This window comes from Ahaetulla prasina, chromosome 2 (genome assembly GCF_028640845.1).
Source record: "Ahaetulla prasina isolate Xishuangbanna chromosome 2, ASM2864084v1, whole genome shotgun sequence".
Lineage (NCBI taxonomy): Eukaryota > Metazoa > Chordata > Lepidosauria > Squamata > Colubridae > Ahaetulla > Ahaetulla prasina.
This window is the reverse complement of record NC_080540.1, coordinates 175,370,002-175,384,994: the sequence shown is the minus strand read 5'-3', so window position 1 is coordinate 175,384,994 and position 14,993 is coordinate 175,370,002. Positions and strand designations below refer to the sequence as shown.

Genomic DNA, 14,993 nt, shown 5'->3' with positions numbered 1-14,993 from the left:
TTTTCATATGTACAGGGCAGCTTTTCTATAACTATTAATTGTTGAAATTGTTTTTTTTAATTTGAAGGTGTTCTCTCAGTTGCTTTTTTTTTAATACAGCTGAAAAATTGCCAAACTAAAAATTATTAATAAATTAACTTATTGATAGCAGAACTAGGCAACAAATTGGAAAAGGATTTTTGCATTATCCCTAGGTAAGTGATTGAGTTCCTTTGGAATCAGACAAAAATAGTCCAAAGTAATTGTTTCCTGAAATAGTAATGAGGCATGTACAATTGAACAAGCATTACCTTTTAATGCAAAAGAATTACTTTTTAATGTAAGCCTATTAAAAAGGCTTAAGCACTTTTTAATAATTTTGAAAACAAATAGATTATAAGAAATTAAACAAAATGAGGCTTCAGCCCACATATCGAAGGGAAAAGACAACATATTAGGGGGGAAAAAATCAGCCAATCTTCAGACTTCAGATTCTCTGTCAATGATCTGGAATGAGTCAATTTACTGTAAACTTATTCTACTCTGAAGGGCTGGCAGATTGGAGTCAGGAAAGATTGATCACAAGCAAGCCCCAGATTTTGAGAGGAAAAGGAATATAGAAGTTTTTGGCCACATTATTCATCAATTTTGTGATCCATGCGAATTGCCATCTTGCTCATAGGCATGGGAGCTGCTGATTCGTGCCATTTATATCTGGGCGTTCGTGTTATCTGCTCAAAGGATTGCAAGATGGGGATTACTTTAATGAACTGGGAAAGCATGCCAGAGCAGGACCAAGAGAAAGACCTTCTTCCTGGTTTCTCCTGTGGCTTAGTCCCATAAAACCAGCAGACAGAACTTTCAAGTGTGGTTAGGAGAGCTGTGGAAGAAGCCCTATCTTGTGCCCGGAGATGACAAAGGTTTAGACTGCCTCGAGTAGGTAGGTGGTGTTATTACTATATGGTGATGGTTGTTAATTTGTGAAGTTTGGAGTGATTGCCTGGTGGTGGATTCTACCAAAGTTTGTGTGGCCCTAGCTGATGGCTTACTGGTGATTGAAGATGTCGTCTGTGGTGACAGGTCAAGTGTTTCATTTTGCTGCTTTGGGGTTTGAGAAAAGGATTTTGTTCTTCCCGTTGTTACAGAGCTCTTTTTGTTCACTGGAGAGACAACAGATGACGACTGAGGTGATGTAATGGAAGCTACAGATGACTGCTGTGTAGATGTGAAGGAGGATTTGGTTGATGCCATCTCAGTGGTAGTAGGCTGTCCTGGGACGGAAGGTGTTTCCTGTAGCAGATGCCTAGAAGTTGTTGGTGCCCCATGCTGTGATTTTATGGCTGAGGAGAACAATGCAGATGTTGTAGGTGATGATTCATGGGCTGTTGTAAGTTTTACATTATTGGTCTCCTGGGCAGGATTTTCTGCTTTTGAAGAATGCGAAGTAGAATTCTTAGTAGTTGAAGACACTGGACCAAGTTGCTTTGTAGTTTGGTTTGTTAATGGGAGCCTTGTTGTCCTGTTTTTTTCTACTGGTGGTGCTTCAGTTGTTGTAATTGTTTCCAGTGCTGGAGGACTGGATGGTGGAGATGCAGTGGTGGCTGCTGTAGTTGCTCCTAGCGATGACAGACTGGTTGATGGCAATTTAGTGATGGTGGTTGTTGTTGTTTCCATTGATGGTAGTTTAGTTGCTTCAGTTACCGTGATTGTTTCCAGGGATGGAGGGTTGATCAATGGAGATACAGCAGTGGCTGCGATGATTGCTTCCAGTAACGGCAGATTGGTTGATGGCAATTCAATAACAGTGGCTGTAATTGTTTCCATTGGTGGTAGCTTGGTTGCTTCTGTCTTGGCGATTGTTTCCAGTGTTGGAGGTTTGGTTGGTGAAGATGCAAGGGTGGCTGCCACAGTTGCTTCCAGTGGTGGCAGATTGGTTGATGACCATTTAGGGGTGGCTGTTGTGATTGCTTGCACTGGAGGCAGTGAAGCTATTATGGCTGCTTCTGATGATGGCAGTGTAACTATTTCATTCGCAGCTGGAAGTATTACAGGCACTTGGAGGGTTGCTGATGGTGTTTGAACTGTAGTTGGTCCCAATGATGTTACCGGTTGCTGCTGTCCAGCTGCTGAAGGTAATTTGTCTCCTGTCTGGAGAGGATTCTCTAAGGCTCCCACTTGCTTCAGCCACTGTGTATGGGATAAAAGCTGAGAAGCCAGGATAGGGATTGTGCAGTTGTGCAAGCTCTGGCTTACAAGGCCCATCACCTCCCATTCCCAAGTAACTGGATCATGACAGATGACGGGACTGCCCACTGGCACCTGAAAAGAGGAGAGGGCATGAGAATCAAACAATCAAGATGACCATGGAGTCAGATCCTAAAATTTGGATACTACAAATACAAAATATTAGAATATCTCTGCTGGTAGAACAGTTATTCCGCATATCTGATCATATGGATGCTCCAACTTTGCTAGCCTTGCATAAGGGCCGTGGTAGCTCAGGCTGTAAGAAGCCTGTTATTAAAACACAGCAGCCTGCAATTACTGCAGGTTCAAGCCCGGCCCAAGGTTGACTCAGCCTTCCATCCTTTATAAGGTAGGTAAAATGAGGACCCAGATTGTTGGGGGGGGCAATAAGTTGACTTTGTAAAATATACAAATAGAATGAGACTATTGCCTTACACAATGTAAGCCGCCCTGAGTCTTCGGAGAAGGGCGGGATATAAATGTAAATAAATAAAATAAATAAATAATAAGAGTAATGTTCCTCCAGACATTTGGGTTGGGAGGTTAAGCAAGCTCCTACTGATTGATTGGTTTTCATTGGTTTTTTTTTTCTACTGAAAGTTGAAATTGGGATTTTTTTAATGTGCGTGAGAGACCTTGGCCATTTATTATCTGGATTACTGATGTAACTATTGTTAGTTTTAATTCCTGTACATCCTCCAGAGTTGTTGGCAATGAATTGAGTGGCCAAATAAGTTATTTAAATAAGTTAAATAAGTAATTCTGCCGGTGAATGTCATAGTGGCTCTGTATTCCGTATTCACTTTTGTTACATTCTTTGTTGTTTCTCCTGATGTCAGATAGAGAATTATCGACTGATCAAATGCTATCTGCCTCTGTAAGCGTAGATAATAGATGCAGTGATTCAGAATGGCTGTGTAGCTAGAAAAGTAGAATTAGTGCTGGAGGCAGATGAAGGTGGCCTCCCTTACTCTTTGAAATAATAGAATAGAATAGAATTTTTTATTGGCCAAGTGTGATTGGACTTGTCTTGGTGCATATGCTCTCAGTGTACATAAAAGAAAAGATACTTTCATCAAGAATCATAAGGTACAACACTTAATGATAGTCATAGGGTACAAATAAGCAATCAGGAAACAATCAATATCAATATAATAGTGATGAGTTTCCTCATGCCATAGAAGATAGAACAGTGGAAAATCCAAAAAAGGAATAAAATGTGCTGGAAAGCAAAGAAGAAACATTTTCCCCATTGACAGTCCAAAGGAATCCATTTGTTTGGGTTACCTTGCAAGTTGTGAGGTTGGGAGAGTCTTTTTTTGCCATGCACAAGTTCCTGCCTTCTGAAGCGTTAGGCCAATGCTTGGAACAGTCAGATATGCTCAAGGCCTCCACCATTGTCTCCTTTAGGAACCATCTCATAGATCCTGTGGAGAAGGAGAGAAGGTTCTCAACTAGTCTAATTCCTAGCATTCAGCAAGAGGCTGCTTTCATCTCCGTCTGTACGCAGGAATGTGGATTTAGAATATGCAAAGTTTTGAAACCTCGCATTCTTGAATGCTGAAAAAACTGCTTGTTGTCTCCTCCAGCTTCTCAGTATACATTTTAAAATATTCCCATAGCCATAAAGGTGGTAAAAATTAATTAATTCTCTCAGTATGCCATAAAAAGGTAAAGGTAAAGGTTCCCCTCGCACATATGTGCTAGTTGTTCCCGACTCTAGGGGGTGGTGCTCATCTCTGTTTCAAAGCCGAAGAGCCAGCACTGTCTGAAGACGTCTCCGTGGTCATGTGGCTGGCATGACTCAACGCCAAAGGTGCACGGAACGCTGTTACCTTCCCACCAAAGGTGGTCCCTATTTTTCTGCTTGCATTTTCACATGCTTTCAAACTGCTAGGCTGGCAGAAGCTGGGACAAGTAATGGGAGCTCACTCCGTTATGCGGCACTAGAGTTTCAAACCGCTGAACTGCCGACCTTTCGATCGACAAGCTCAGCGTCTTAGCCACTGAGCTACCGCGTCCCTTTTCAGTATGCCATATTCTGGCTGTAATACCAGCTTCTCTGCTTTTATAGCATTTCTCATAGATGTGCCAGACTAAATCCATCTATAGTCTGCTAGGCTATGCTAAGAAAAACAACATTACCTTTATGCTGATACCCTTTGACCCATAGCCCTAGATCAGTTTGCTAAATAAATAGACTTCTAAACCAGAGGTCTCCAACCTTGGTCCCTTTAAGACTTGTGGACTTCAACTCCCAGTTGTTCTAAACCATGATATATAGCACATCTAAACTCACCCTCTTGGCCTCGTTCGAAAATCCGACATTCCTCCTGGATGTTGTATGGTTTTTCTTCCTGAGGAATACAAGCTGGCCACATGTCTTTTGCTGTTAAATCAACTGGCTGGGCAAGCAAGATGAGACCCAGGTCATTATTGGGTGCTGTATTCCAAGAACTGAAGCCCCGATGTAGCAGAAACTGACTCACTGTCATGGTGGAGGAATGTCCAGGAGACCCAGTCAGCTCTACTTGGCTCGGATTCCTGCAAGGCAAACATAATAATGACTTGTTTTAATCCAACCCAGGCATTTAGTTCTGTAATCCCCAACCCCAGCACCTTCTGATTAGATTGGAAGATGTTGAGTATTATTTACTCCAGTAGAGTCACCCATTTCAAGGACAGAGCTGGAGAAAAAAAATGGCTTCCAATTCTGTCAATACTCACATCAACAAAAAGCAGTTGGCTGCTGTCAGGACCCACAAGCTGCTCAGGATAACTCCTTGGCATCTCTGGCCATTTCCATAGATGTTCACGAGCCATGGGGCTTCTGTGGCTCCACTGTATTCGGAGATCACGTTAGCTTTATTCAACTTGGGATCTGGGTACTGAAGGCCACAAACTGTCGACAAAATGCATACAAGTATACAGACCCAACACATTATTCCCTTTTGGGTACGCAACTTTACTCAGAATGGAAATGTAAATAGTACAAAGGAAATGAGAGACAACAAATAAGGTGGAAAAAAGGCATCAGAGATAGGATTCCCACTTGCCTGTCATGGCTTTGGTCAATTAAGGCTTTCATGTTTCGGGTTTTTTTAGTAAGGCATAGAAGAGATAAGCTAGTTTACCAGCATTTTCCTACCTATGGTGCCCATAATGTCCCTTTCTTATAGGAAAAACAGAATTGGTTAGTTTGGGGACATTGTGGCCAATTTGCCACAAACGCAACCAAAGCCTAGTTTGATCTCAGCTTGTTTACCTTGATCTATGCCAGATAAAACTTTTAACCTGGAGGCTGCCTTACCCAAATCTAATCAGCTGGGAGATGCATACTGTAACACTCAAGATACACAGAGCAATAAGCTCCCATCTGGACTTCCATGCTACAGGGTAAATAGATGCTCCAGGTCTTGTCAATGTGCTGGTTACTCGGTTAAGAAGTGAACTGGTTAACAGCCCTTCAGTCATTCTTCAAATCTCCAAACCATGAGCTAACATCTCATATAAAGCAATGCTGTCTTTAAATGTGCAAGCCACCCGGAGTCATATATGTGAGATGGGTGGCTATATAAAATGAATGAATAAATAAATGCTACACTTCCTCTTTCAATAATGTGCAGGTAAGTCACAGTAAGATGTTGGTAGTGCCTCCATACTGCCAGGCTACTACTGGTGCCAACTCCCATTTGGTATAGTTTTAAAATTCTGCTTTTAATGGAATATTGATTTCTAAGCAAGAGTTTATTGCCATCAACTTGATGCCCATGCTTGCATCTTCCTTTTCAAATATACCAGTTCATCCCAACATATTCTGAGTTTCCCCCCCCACACAAAACCTTCCTCTCTTCCTAGTCTTGGGAAAGAAGACTCAAGAATATTGTTGCTTACAGTTGGAGAAGGAGGACAGAAACAGTGGGAAGAGGGTACACAGCCCAAGGAGATGGTCCATCCTTTCTTTCTGTGATGGAAGAAGGTGTGGGAAAAGCTGAGAACTCCAGGATGGAACCTTTGAGCTCACAAATCATTAATTTGTGACCTCAGCTATGTGGAGCTCTAACATCATTTTGCCCTTCCGCCAGTCCCAGTCTTCTGGCAATCTCATATATACATACATACATACATATATATATATATATATATATATTATATATATATTTATATATATATATACACATATATATATATATATATATATATATATATATATATATATATATATATATATATATATATATATATATATATATATATATATATATATATACTAATATATATATATATATATTACTATACAATTCATTCTTCTGCCTACATCAGGTGTGATAAACTCGATCCCATTGCGGGCCGTATCAAGATTTTGTTTGTCCTTGGGGGGCTGAGTGGGCATGGCCTAGTTATTGTGGCGACTGGGTGGGCGTAGCTGGGGTGGGCCGGAGCCCGGGCAGCATGGGTCGGTTCTTCGCCGTCTTCAGGACGACTCTGAGGGAAACTCTGGGCCTATTGTGGGCTGGATCGGGCCCACAGGCCACATGTTTGACACGTCTGGCCTACACCATCCCACTACCATATATGTCTATGTCTACTGTATATCTGTGTCTATATCTAAGACTTTCTATTTTACAGCATTGTAAAATTAGGGGTTAATTATGTGATATATGGTTCTTCTGTGATGCCAAGGAAGGGACATTGCTACTTTAAAAGAAGAATCATCTGGCTCATTGTTAACACATGAAATAGAGTAGAATTGAATAAACGTGCTTTTGCTGGATTTGTATCTGTTCTCTGACAATCTTCTCCAGATTTTGACCCAATGTTTTCATTGGCTAGGAATACATGAGGGTATGTGGGTTTTTCCCAAGACACATTGTTAATTGTGACAGGTTGTATTCTTGTAGTGTTATCAGCTAGGCCAAAGTTCTACTTACTGGTACATTTGCTCCAAGATACAAGCTGTTTCAGAGTCAAGGGCACTTTATAAAGCACGATACATTTTCCGAATGCATTAGTGAAATAATGTATGTTGTTAACTTCTAAGTTCCATATTTTGCAGCCTCTTGGTACATTGTTTGGATGCTTGATTATTTGGAGGACTACGGTATTGTTAACAATCATCCAGAATTGCCATTTTTTCAGCCAGACTCTCAATCAATGTCTGAAACAGCTTCTCGTCTTTTGAAATGAAAGTATTTCATGAAGGTATTTCAACCTTTTTGTAGCTGCAAAATGATAGTCATTGCTTTTCTGGCCATTTGGCAACTCTCTTGCATATATGTACATGCAGGATGCTGTATATCAACACACCTTTATAAAAAGACAAATAAGAAATGTCAGCAATGGGAAGCTATGTCTTCATTTCCTTTCTGCTTTAAGTAGTTCTTTGGCTATACTATATCTCTTAGAATACTTCTTGACATTAATTTTCTCCCCCGCTTTTAAAAGAATTGTGTTGTTCTGTTGGAAAAATAGTCCTGGGATAATCTTGAGTTATCAAATGCTTTGTTTGAATGTTCACACCAGTTCTTTACAATGTAAATGTGGAACAGTAAAGTTAGCTGTGTGGAAGAGTATTAACCATGTCGGAAATTCAAGTGAACTGGCTGGTCCTTCAATATGGACAGAAAAAGCTAAGTATAAAGATAGCCTCACACTTTGCGGTTATTAGCTTGGTTACTTATTAGATTACGTGTTAAAAACAGCAGCCCTCAAAGACACACAGAGACAACCCCCCCCTCTAAATAGCAAAAGCGCTTAGACTTATATACCACTTCACATTGCTTTACAGCCCTCTCTAAGTGGTTTACAGAGTCATCATATTGCCCCCAACAATCTGGGTCCTCATTTTACCGCCTCGGAAGGCTGGAAGGCTGAGTCAACTTTGAGCCGCTCAGAATTGAACTCCTGGAGTGAGCAACGAGTTAGCCCTGCAGTACTGCATTCTAACCACTGCACCACCACGGCTCTAAAAATCTGAATATGTATGGTGTGTATATTTTCAGGCCTCTGCACTATTACAACCGAGGCCTATCCAAAGCTGTATATTCCATCTCCCAGTCTCAAGGAGGCATAGCCGCCTGTGGTTTAGAGATGTTTTCTGGAGCATCTCCGTATTGTCGCTATATTGTGTGGAACGTAGGAGCGGAGTGAGGAGGTTGAGGAAAGCCAGGCTTACACATTAACTTGATGTCAGAATGGCAGAAAATCTCAAGGCCCAACTCCAGTTAGAAAATGCAAGGAAATACAGATACGACCGCAACTGGTTCCAAAATTTATGTTGCTAAGGGAAACACTTAAGTGAGTTTGCCCCATTTTATGGCTTTTCTCCCCAGAGTTAAGTGAATCATTGCATTTGTTAAGTTAGTAACATGGTTGTTAAGTGAATCTGGTTTCCCCATTGATTTTGCTTGTCCGAAGGTCGCAAAATCTGATCACATGACCCTGGCATGCTGCAACCATCGTAAATATGAACCAGTTACCAAGCATCTGAATTTTGATCATGTGACCATGGGGATGCTGCAACAGTTGTTAAGTGTGAAATACGGTCCTAAGTCACATTTTCCAGTTCTGTTGCAACTTTGGTCACTAAATGAACTGTTGTAAGTGGAGAACTACCTGTAGCAAGGATTCATACCCCATATTTTCATTTGCAACATTATTGGCTTAAATGAATGAATCCGTGAAATGGTTCTTGTGATGACGCACTGCCACAATCAGGATAGTGGGTTAGGAAACACCATTCTGCCTGGTCAGCCTTTCTGGGTCGATCAAGAATTGCTTGTTTTAGCACTCTCCAGCAGAAATGGTTGATATGGCAGGAGTGACAGCTTGGCCAGGGGTGAACATTTTCTTAACCCAATGCCTTCTGCTTGGACTATGACATCCGCTCCCCAGCACAATGCCCAGCCATCAGTCATAGGAATGATGGGAGCTGTAGTCCCATCTGAGAGCACCACTTAGTGAAAAGAAAGCATGCCATCTCTCTCCTAGGTCAGCTTTTTCAAAAGATTAAGCTAGATCAACCTTCTCAAAGATAGGTTCTGTAGTTCCCAGTCAGCACTAAAATGAAAAGAAAAAAAAAATTGGCCCAAGGCAGGAATTTCTGAAGCTGCTCTTTACTGAGAAGATGTAAATCCGTTTCCTTTTTTTATTTGCTTACAAGCTTTAATATAGAAGAGCAGAAATGAAACATCTAAAGCTGCTTTATTTCAGAGTTATGAATGCTTTGTTCTTCAGAGAGACTGTACGGACCCCAGAATGTAGCTATCAATAAGCATCTTCTCATAAGTGTCTACTCCAAAGTTCAAGAGCACCAGCATCAATTAAATGTGCCTGTATCTGTTTTGTATTATTTTGTCAACCTTTCACCAAAGCAGTCTAGGAATTATTTCACTAGGAATGGTTAGAAAAGCTCACTTTCACTCAGAATTACTGTTCTTGTTAACAAAAAATCATGGAAACAACATAGAGCTGTAGTACAATTTAGACCCAGCAATAGAAATGGGAACACACAATGAAATGTAGCTTCTCTTTGTCCTGTACACAACTTGAGGTCAGTCCTATATATATTTATTCAGATGGAATCTACCTTATGCTAACATCACACCTCTGAAAGTGGGTGTTGTATTGGGCCATATTGGCTCTTCAACATTACAAGGTAACGCCAGTGTAGGTTGTCCTCCTATTTTTTCCCCTAGAAGTAGTGCATATGTACCTATGACAAATCAGGAAATCCCCTGCCCTTCTTTTCATACCTTAGATCAGAGGTGGGTTTCAACAGATTCTGACCACTTCTGGAGAACCGGTAGCAGAAATTTTGAGTAGTTTGGAGAACAGGTAAATACCACCTCTGACTGGCCCCACCCCCCATCTATTCTCTGCCTCCCGAGTCCCAGGTGATCGGGAGGAAATTGGGGATTTTGTAGTAAGCTTCCCCTGGAGTTGGGAGGGAATGGAGATTTTACAGTATCCTTCCCCTGCCACGCCCACCAAGCCATACCACGCCTACCAAACCACACTCACAGAATGGTAGTAAAAGAATTTGAATCCCACCACTACCTTAGATGTCTTTGATATTGCAGTCTCCATTTTTTTTCCTGTTGCTTCAATACCTTTATTGAGGCTGAAGGAAATCCAAACTATGTTCACCTCACTCATCTCCACTGCTCCATTTTAATTAAACAAAAAGCATCAAGCCAATTGTATGTAGCGATTTTGTTGTCCACTTTTTACAGGAAATGAGTAATAGCCTTGAAGACAGTGAAATATTGACCATGAGGCTACTCAACAACACTGAGGTTTATCATGTTCACATTTTGTGGCAGGTAATTGCTAGTAATCCAGTTTACAATGGCTAATTTATGTTTCCTCATAAGATATGGTTTCTTACTGTTACTGATAAATGGCTAGAAAGGACATTTTCACGCCATCCTGCAACCAACTGCAACTTTCCTGCTTAGAGCTGTACTTTCAAAAACATGAATTTTGAAAGGTGTTCCTGCCAGTTTCACTTTAGCCTAAGCAAGTATTTGTCAATACATGGACTCCAACTCCCAGAATTCCCCAGTTATCAAGATTGAGAAACACTGGCCTAAGCAAATTGAAGAGGATTTGCCTTATTCCTAGATTTCTCACACTGATATCTCACCCTTCCTGGGTGAGATATCAACCAGGGGTAGCGTATGTAAGATACACCATCCCTCCCTTATTTAACCTTCAAGAAATTCGGGCCAAGGGCTGAATGAAAAGCAGCAATTTTTCAGAGCTGTCTTATGAATTTGAAAGACTAAAGATGCATCAGTATCCTGTTCTGTGGGAAGAAGACCAACGTCATACATAAATATTAAACCAGTCCTGAAAGGTAGACCAGCGCTAGATCATAGGAAGGACTGAGGGGGAGAGAACAGGGATTAAAGAAACAGACCCCGCAGTTGCTAGAAAATGCTAGGAAGGAAAAAAAGTTGTGCTCTTCATTAGAGTTGCATCTGAGATCACCTGGATTTATTTCCCTCTGCAGGTAATTAACATCATACCATCCTGGCTCCACCTACAGTTTTGTTCCCCACCTCCATTCTTAGGTAGGCTATGAAAAACCTATTAGTTACATTAAAATTAACAAGAAAAACTCTGGTAGTGCATTATGAACTGCAAGTCACCTTAGTAGCTGTTACATATCTAGGTTTATGGATAATTAGCTTAAAATAGTTTAAAAAACTACTTTAGGCACTGTTACATTAACTAAGACCAGGTTCAGGTATGAGAGCAACATTAGAGAGCCAGTTTCATGTAGCCATTAGGGTAGTGGCCTACATGGTAAGGTTGTTGTGTGGAAAATAGGCTGTAGTATTGGGTATGTTTGCCACTTTTGAGATTTAAAAAGGCAGAATAAAAATGAAACAGATCTTCACATTTTTCAGTGCTACTGTAAGAGGAGTATGAATGCTCAATTGGGCCAAACATGATATGACCTGAAATAAACTCAGCAAATCCCAAACATGGGAATGGTATTGTGAACCTGATCCTTGAAACCAAGTCTGGAGGAAATAATGTTTCTCAGAAGTCAGAAAAAGGCTCAGTCTTCTAGAACTAATCTCATCTCAGCTGTAAACTGATCAAACAGCTTTAACCAACTTACGTATACCTAGAATTGTCTGTAGTTAACATACCTCCACAACACAGCAGTTTCGGAGAAGTTGTTGTAAGGTAAAAAGGTAAAGCATTCCCTGTCAATTGTATCCGATTCTAAGGCACGGTGCTTATCTCCATTTCTTGACCGAGAGAGCTAGTGTTGTCTGAAGACAATTTCCATTGTCATGTGGCATGACATGGCTATATGCCAAAGGCACAAAGAGCGCTGTTACCTTCCCACCACAGTGCTACCTATTAATCTACTTGCACTTGCATGCTTTTGGACTGTTAGGTGGTCAGGAGCCTGGGCAAGTAACAGGAGCTCACCCTGTTGTGTTGAGCTCGGGTCTCGAACCCGGGCTGGCAGCTCTCCAACTGACAAACATTTGCAATTATATACATTTTGTTTAATGCATGTCCTCTTCCTTGGATCTAGTGTTGTCTGCACTCTATTGCTAAGATAGGATTTATTTGAAATCTCATTAGGCCATACAAGGCTTTGGTTTGGGCTTAGTATGGGTGTAGGAATACAGCCATTGTGCCTGTATTCCTTCTGCTCTTAAGTCACAGCATACCATGATTTGTGAAACCATCTTATGTAGGAGATATAGTGGTTACTGTGATACTAGGACCAGAGAAACCAAGATTTTAAAAATGTCTTAAAATACACAAAATTGAGCCAATCACTGCTCAGAAGAAAGGAAGAATCATCTATATTGTAATTCACAGAGAAGACATACTATGTTATTTCCAAGTTTCAGTCATCTTGAACACAAATTGTTGACAATTTTTGGAAGGCCCATGGGGCTGCATTCAAGGTTTTTGTAAGTTCATGTAGCCTGGGGGCTTCAATTGTTCACTCCTTTTCTCTACATAATAGAGCTGGAATGCCCAGCTTTGTTGCTGGCCAACATCAAGAAAGATCAGTAAAGGCAAATTTCAGAAAACAAAGCACTGAATAAAATTATCTTTTAAATAAAGACCATGTCTGTAAATTGACTTTTGAATGCGTACACATATATTCTCACGCACAAGCCCCCTCATACAAATTCACACAAACCATTTTCTCCTCCTGTTACTAAGACAAGTGTGTCACTCAAGCTCTTCTTCCCACTGACTATATATTGGCACTACCCTATTCTCCCAGCGAAGGGAGGATCCAGCTGCAATAGGCCAGCATGCTTAAAATAGCTATGAAACTGGAGTGGGCAAGAAGCACTCTGACCCACTGGTCAATTTCAGGTGACTATTTGATGCCAGCTGATTGCTGGAATTCTTGCAAAGAACAAGGAAGGGCCCTGATCTGATCAGGCAAGGCACCTCTTATATTCATAGAGAACTGGACTCAAATATAGATTTGGGTTAATCCATCTGTTTGAGAGATCAGAGCATACTGAAATAGTGAAAGAAAAACACAAGGGACTAAGAAGCCAACAGTCTAAAGGGAGCAGGGGCACAATTAGAAAAATTCAAAATCCTTCATAAGGCTTGGAGGTTGTTATAAATAGTGACCAGATCACACATTAGTCATGCAGAAAATTCCAAATTGAATATTGGCAATTCCATCTAAAAAGAGTAAGGACAAATAAAAGGCTGTATTTAATGAGTTGAGTATTGCTAAATATATTTAAGCTCAACTATATGTTATCTTACAAACCTGTGCAAACTCGTATTGAAATTTTCATGCTGTGCAGAAAAACACTATTTTCTAATTTATTCTTCCAGGAAAAAACTTGACATAAATCCCCCAATTTAGAATGTTGCTGCTTAGGAGGAAATGACAGAAACAGGGTATACATTGTTATCTTCAGTCTTTGACTCTCCTGGCCTCTCACCACAACCATCAAGTTTTCAAATTCTGAGGATCTTTCTTCTTGTCAGTGAATCAATAGTAGACAAGGATCATGAAAACTTGCTTCAGGATTTTACTGTCCAGATGTTTGAACATTTGTTTCCTCATGCTTAGCAGTTTCTTTTAGTTCTCAATTAATAATCATATAGTACAAATACTATACTTTAAAATCCCCCCCCCATCACATCAAAAAGACCTTCAAATTCAGTGGCCTGGATGAAATTTTTAGAAAATATTGTGATTTCCACTGTGACAGTAGATAAATCAATGAAGAAAAAAAGGCATGGGTTGTGTAATAAATGTGTGTGTATGTGTGTGTGTGTGTGTGAGAGAGAGCGAGAGAGCAGAGAATTTTAGGTATAATATACTAATTTTGCCAACCTGGATTTTTCTAAATCAATTTCTTTCTCCCTTATGTGAACTGCAAATTAAAGCATCCCTGATTACTCAAAAGCCATATGGCATGCTAGTTCAATAACCTCATCATACACAATCTGCTTTCCCCCCTATTAAGGACTTTCAACTTTTTATTATATAACCTTACCTTCACATAAAAATCAAGAAACTGCAGTTTTGTTGTGGTAACTATATTCAAAGACTTTTTTTCCCAGCAAGGCCCGCTGTTTTTTTCAATTTTCATCCCTCCTCCTGAATGAATACAGGCACAAACAATCTTATCAAGAGTGGGCTTTTATTTTTTTTCCTTTTTTGGAATTTTTTTAAACCTTAGGTTCCCTTCCAGCAGCAAATGGGTGCCAAGGAAAGAGACCAACAAAAGAATCCAAATGCTCCCTCCCGCCGCCTAATCAACACATTCCAAGCACAAATTAAGAAATGCAAACTAAACCAAAAAATATATATATATTTGTATATATAATTTGTCTTTTTCTCTCCGGGTTGCACCCCACCCTGCTCCGCCTCCAATGACGGCTGGGGTTTTGTGGCTCTCTTCAGTAAGGGGGCAGCAGGGCACGCACACACACACAGGTGGTTGGAAAAGGAGGAGGAGCATCGCTTGGTTCCACTCCCTCCCGTTGCTCCCCAAGTCTGACAGTAGAAAAATATGGCAGCTGGAGCCACCCTTATGCCAGGCCAAAGCCTTCTGAGCATTCCTGGATGGCCAGTAGCAGCATGTGACGCAGTTTCTCATAGCTTTCATAGGCGGGGAGGTCCAGCTGGTTGAAACTGATGGAAGAAAACAATAATTAAATGAGGTAAGGCAAGGAACACGCAATCAGCTAGACAATATTTTTGCTGGCAATATTTTTGGCAATAACTCCCACCAGGG

At 40.7% G+C, this 14,993-nt stretch overlaps 2 protein-coding genes across 11 annotated transcripts in view; both read right to left on the bottom strand.

Moving 5' to 3' along the window:
• Positions 1–323: 323 nt before the first annotated feature.
• On the bottom strand, positions 324–14,382 carry LOC131193313 (mucin-2-like). The gene is made up of 6 exons (XM_058173355.1): positions 14,250–14,382; positions 7,158–7,533; positions 4,954–5,128; positions 4,526–4,770; positions 3,514–3,653; positions 324–2,298 (listed from the first exon to the last, which is right to left on the bottom strand). The coding sequence occupies exons 2-6, from the start codon at positions 7,342–7,344 to the stop codon at positions 874–876; spliced, it is 2,172 nt and encodes a 723-aa protein (XP_058029338.1). The 5' UTR covers positions 7,345–7,533; positions 14,250–14,382; the 3' UTR covers positions 324–873.
• The window catches only part of HUWE1 (HECT, UBA and WWE domain containing E3 ubiquitin protein ligase 1), a 104,829-nt gene continuing 104,213 nt past the window's right edge, over positions 14,378–14,993 (bottom strand). For all 10 annotated transcript variants that reach the window (XM_058173344.1, XM_058173345.1, XM_058173348.1 and 7 more), the window contains one exon: positions 14,378–14,890. In XM_058173344.1, coding sequence (XP_058029327.1) covers positions 14,788–14,890 — 103 coding nt within the window. In that variant the 3' untranslated portion in view covers positions 14,378–14,787. The remainder of the gene's footprint in view (positions 14,891–14,993) is intronic.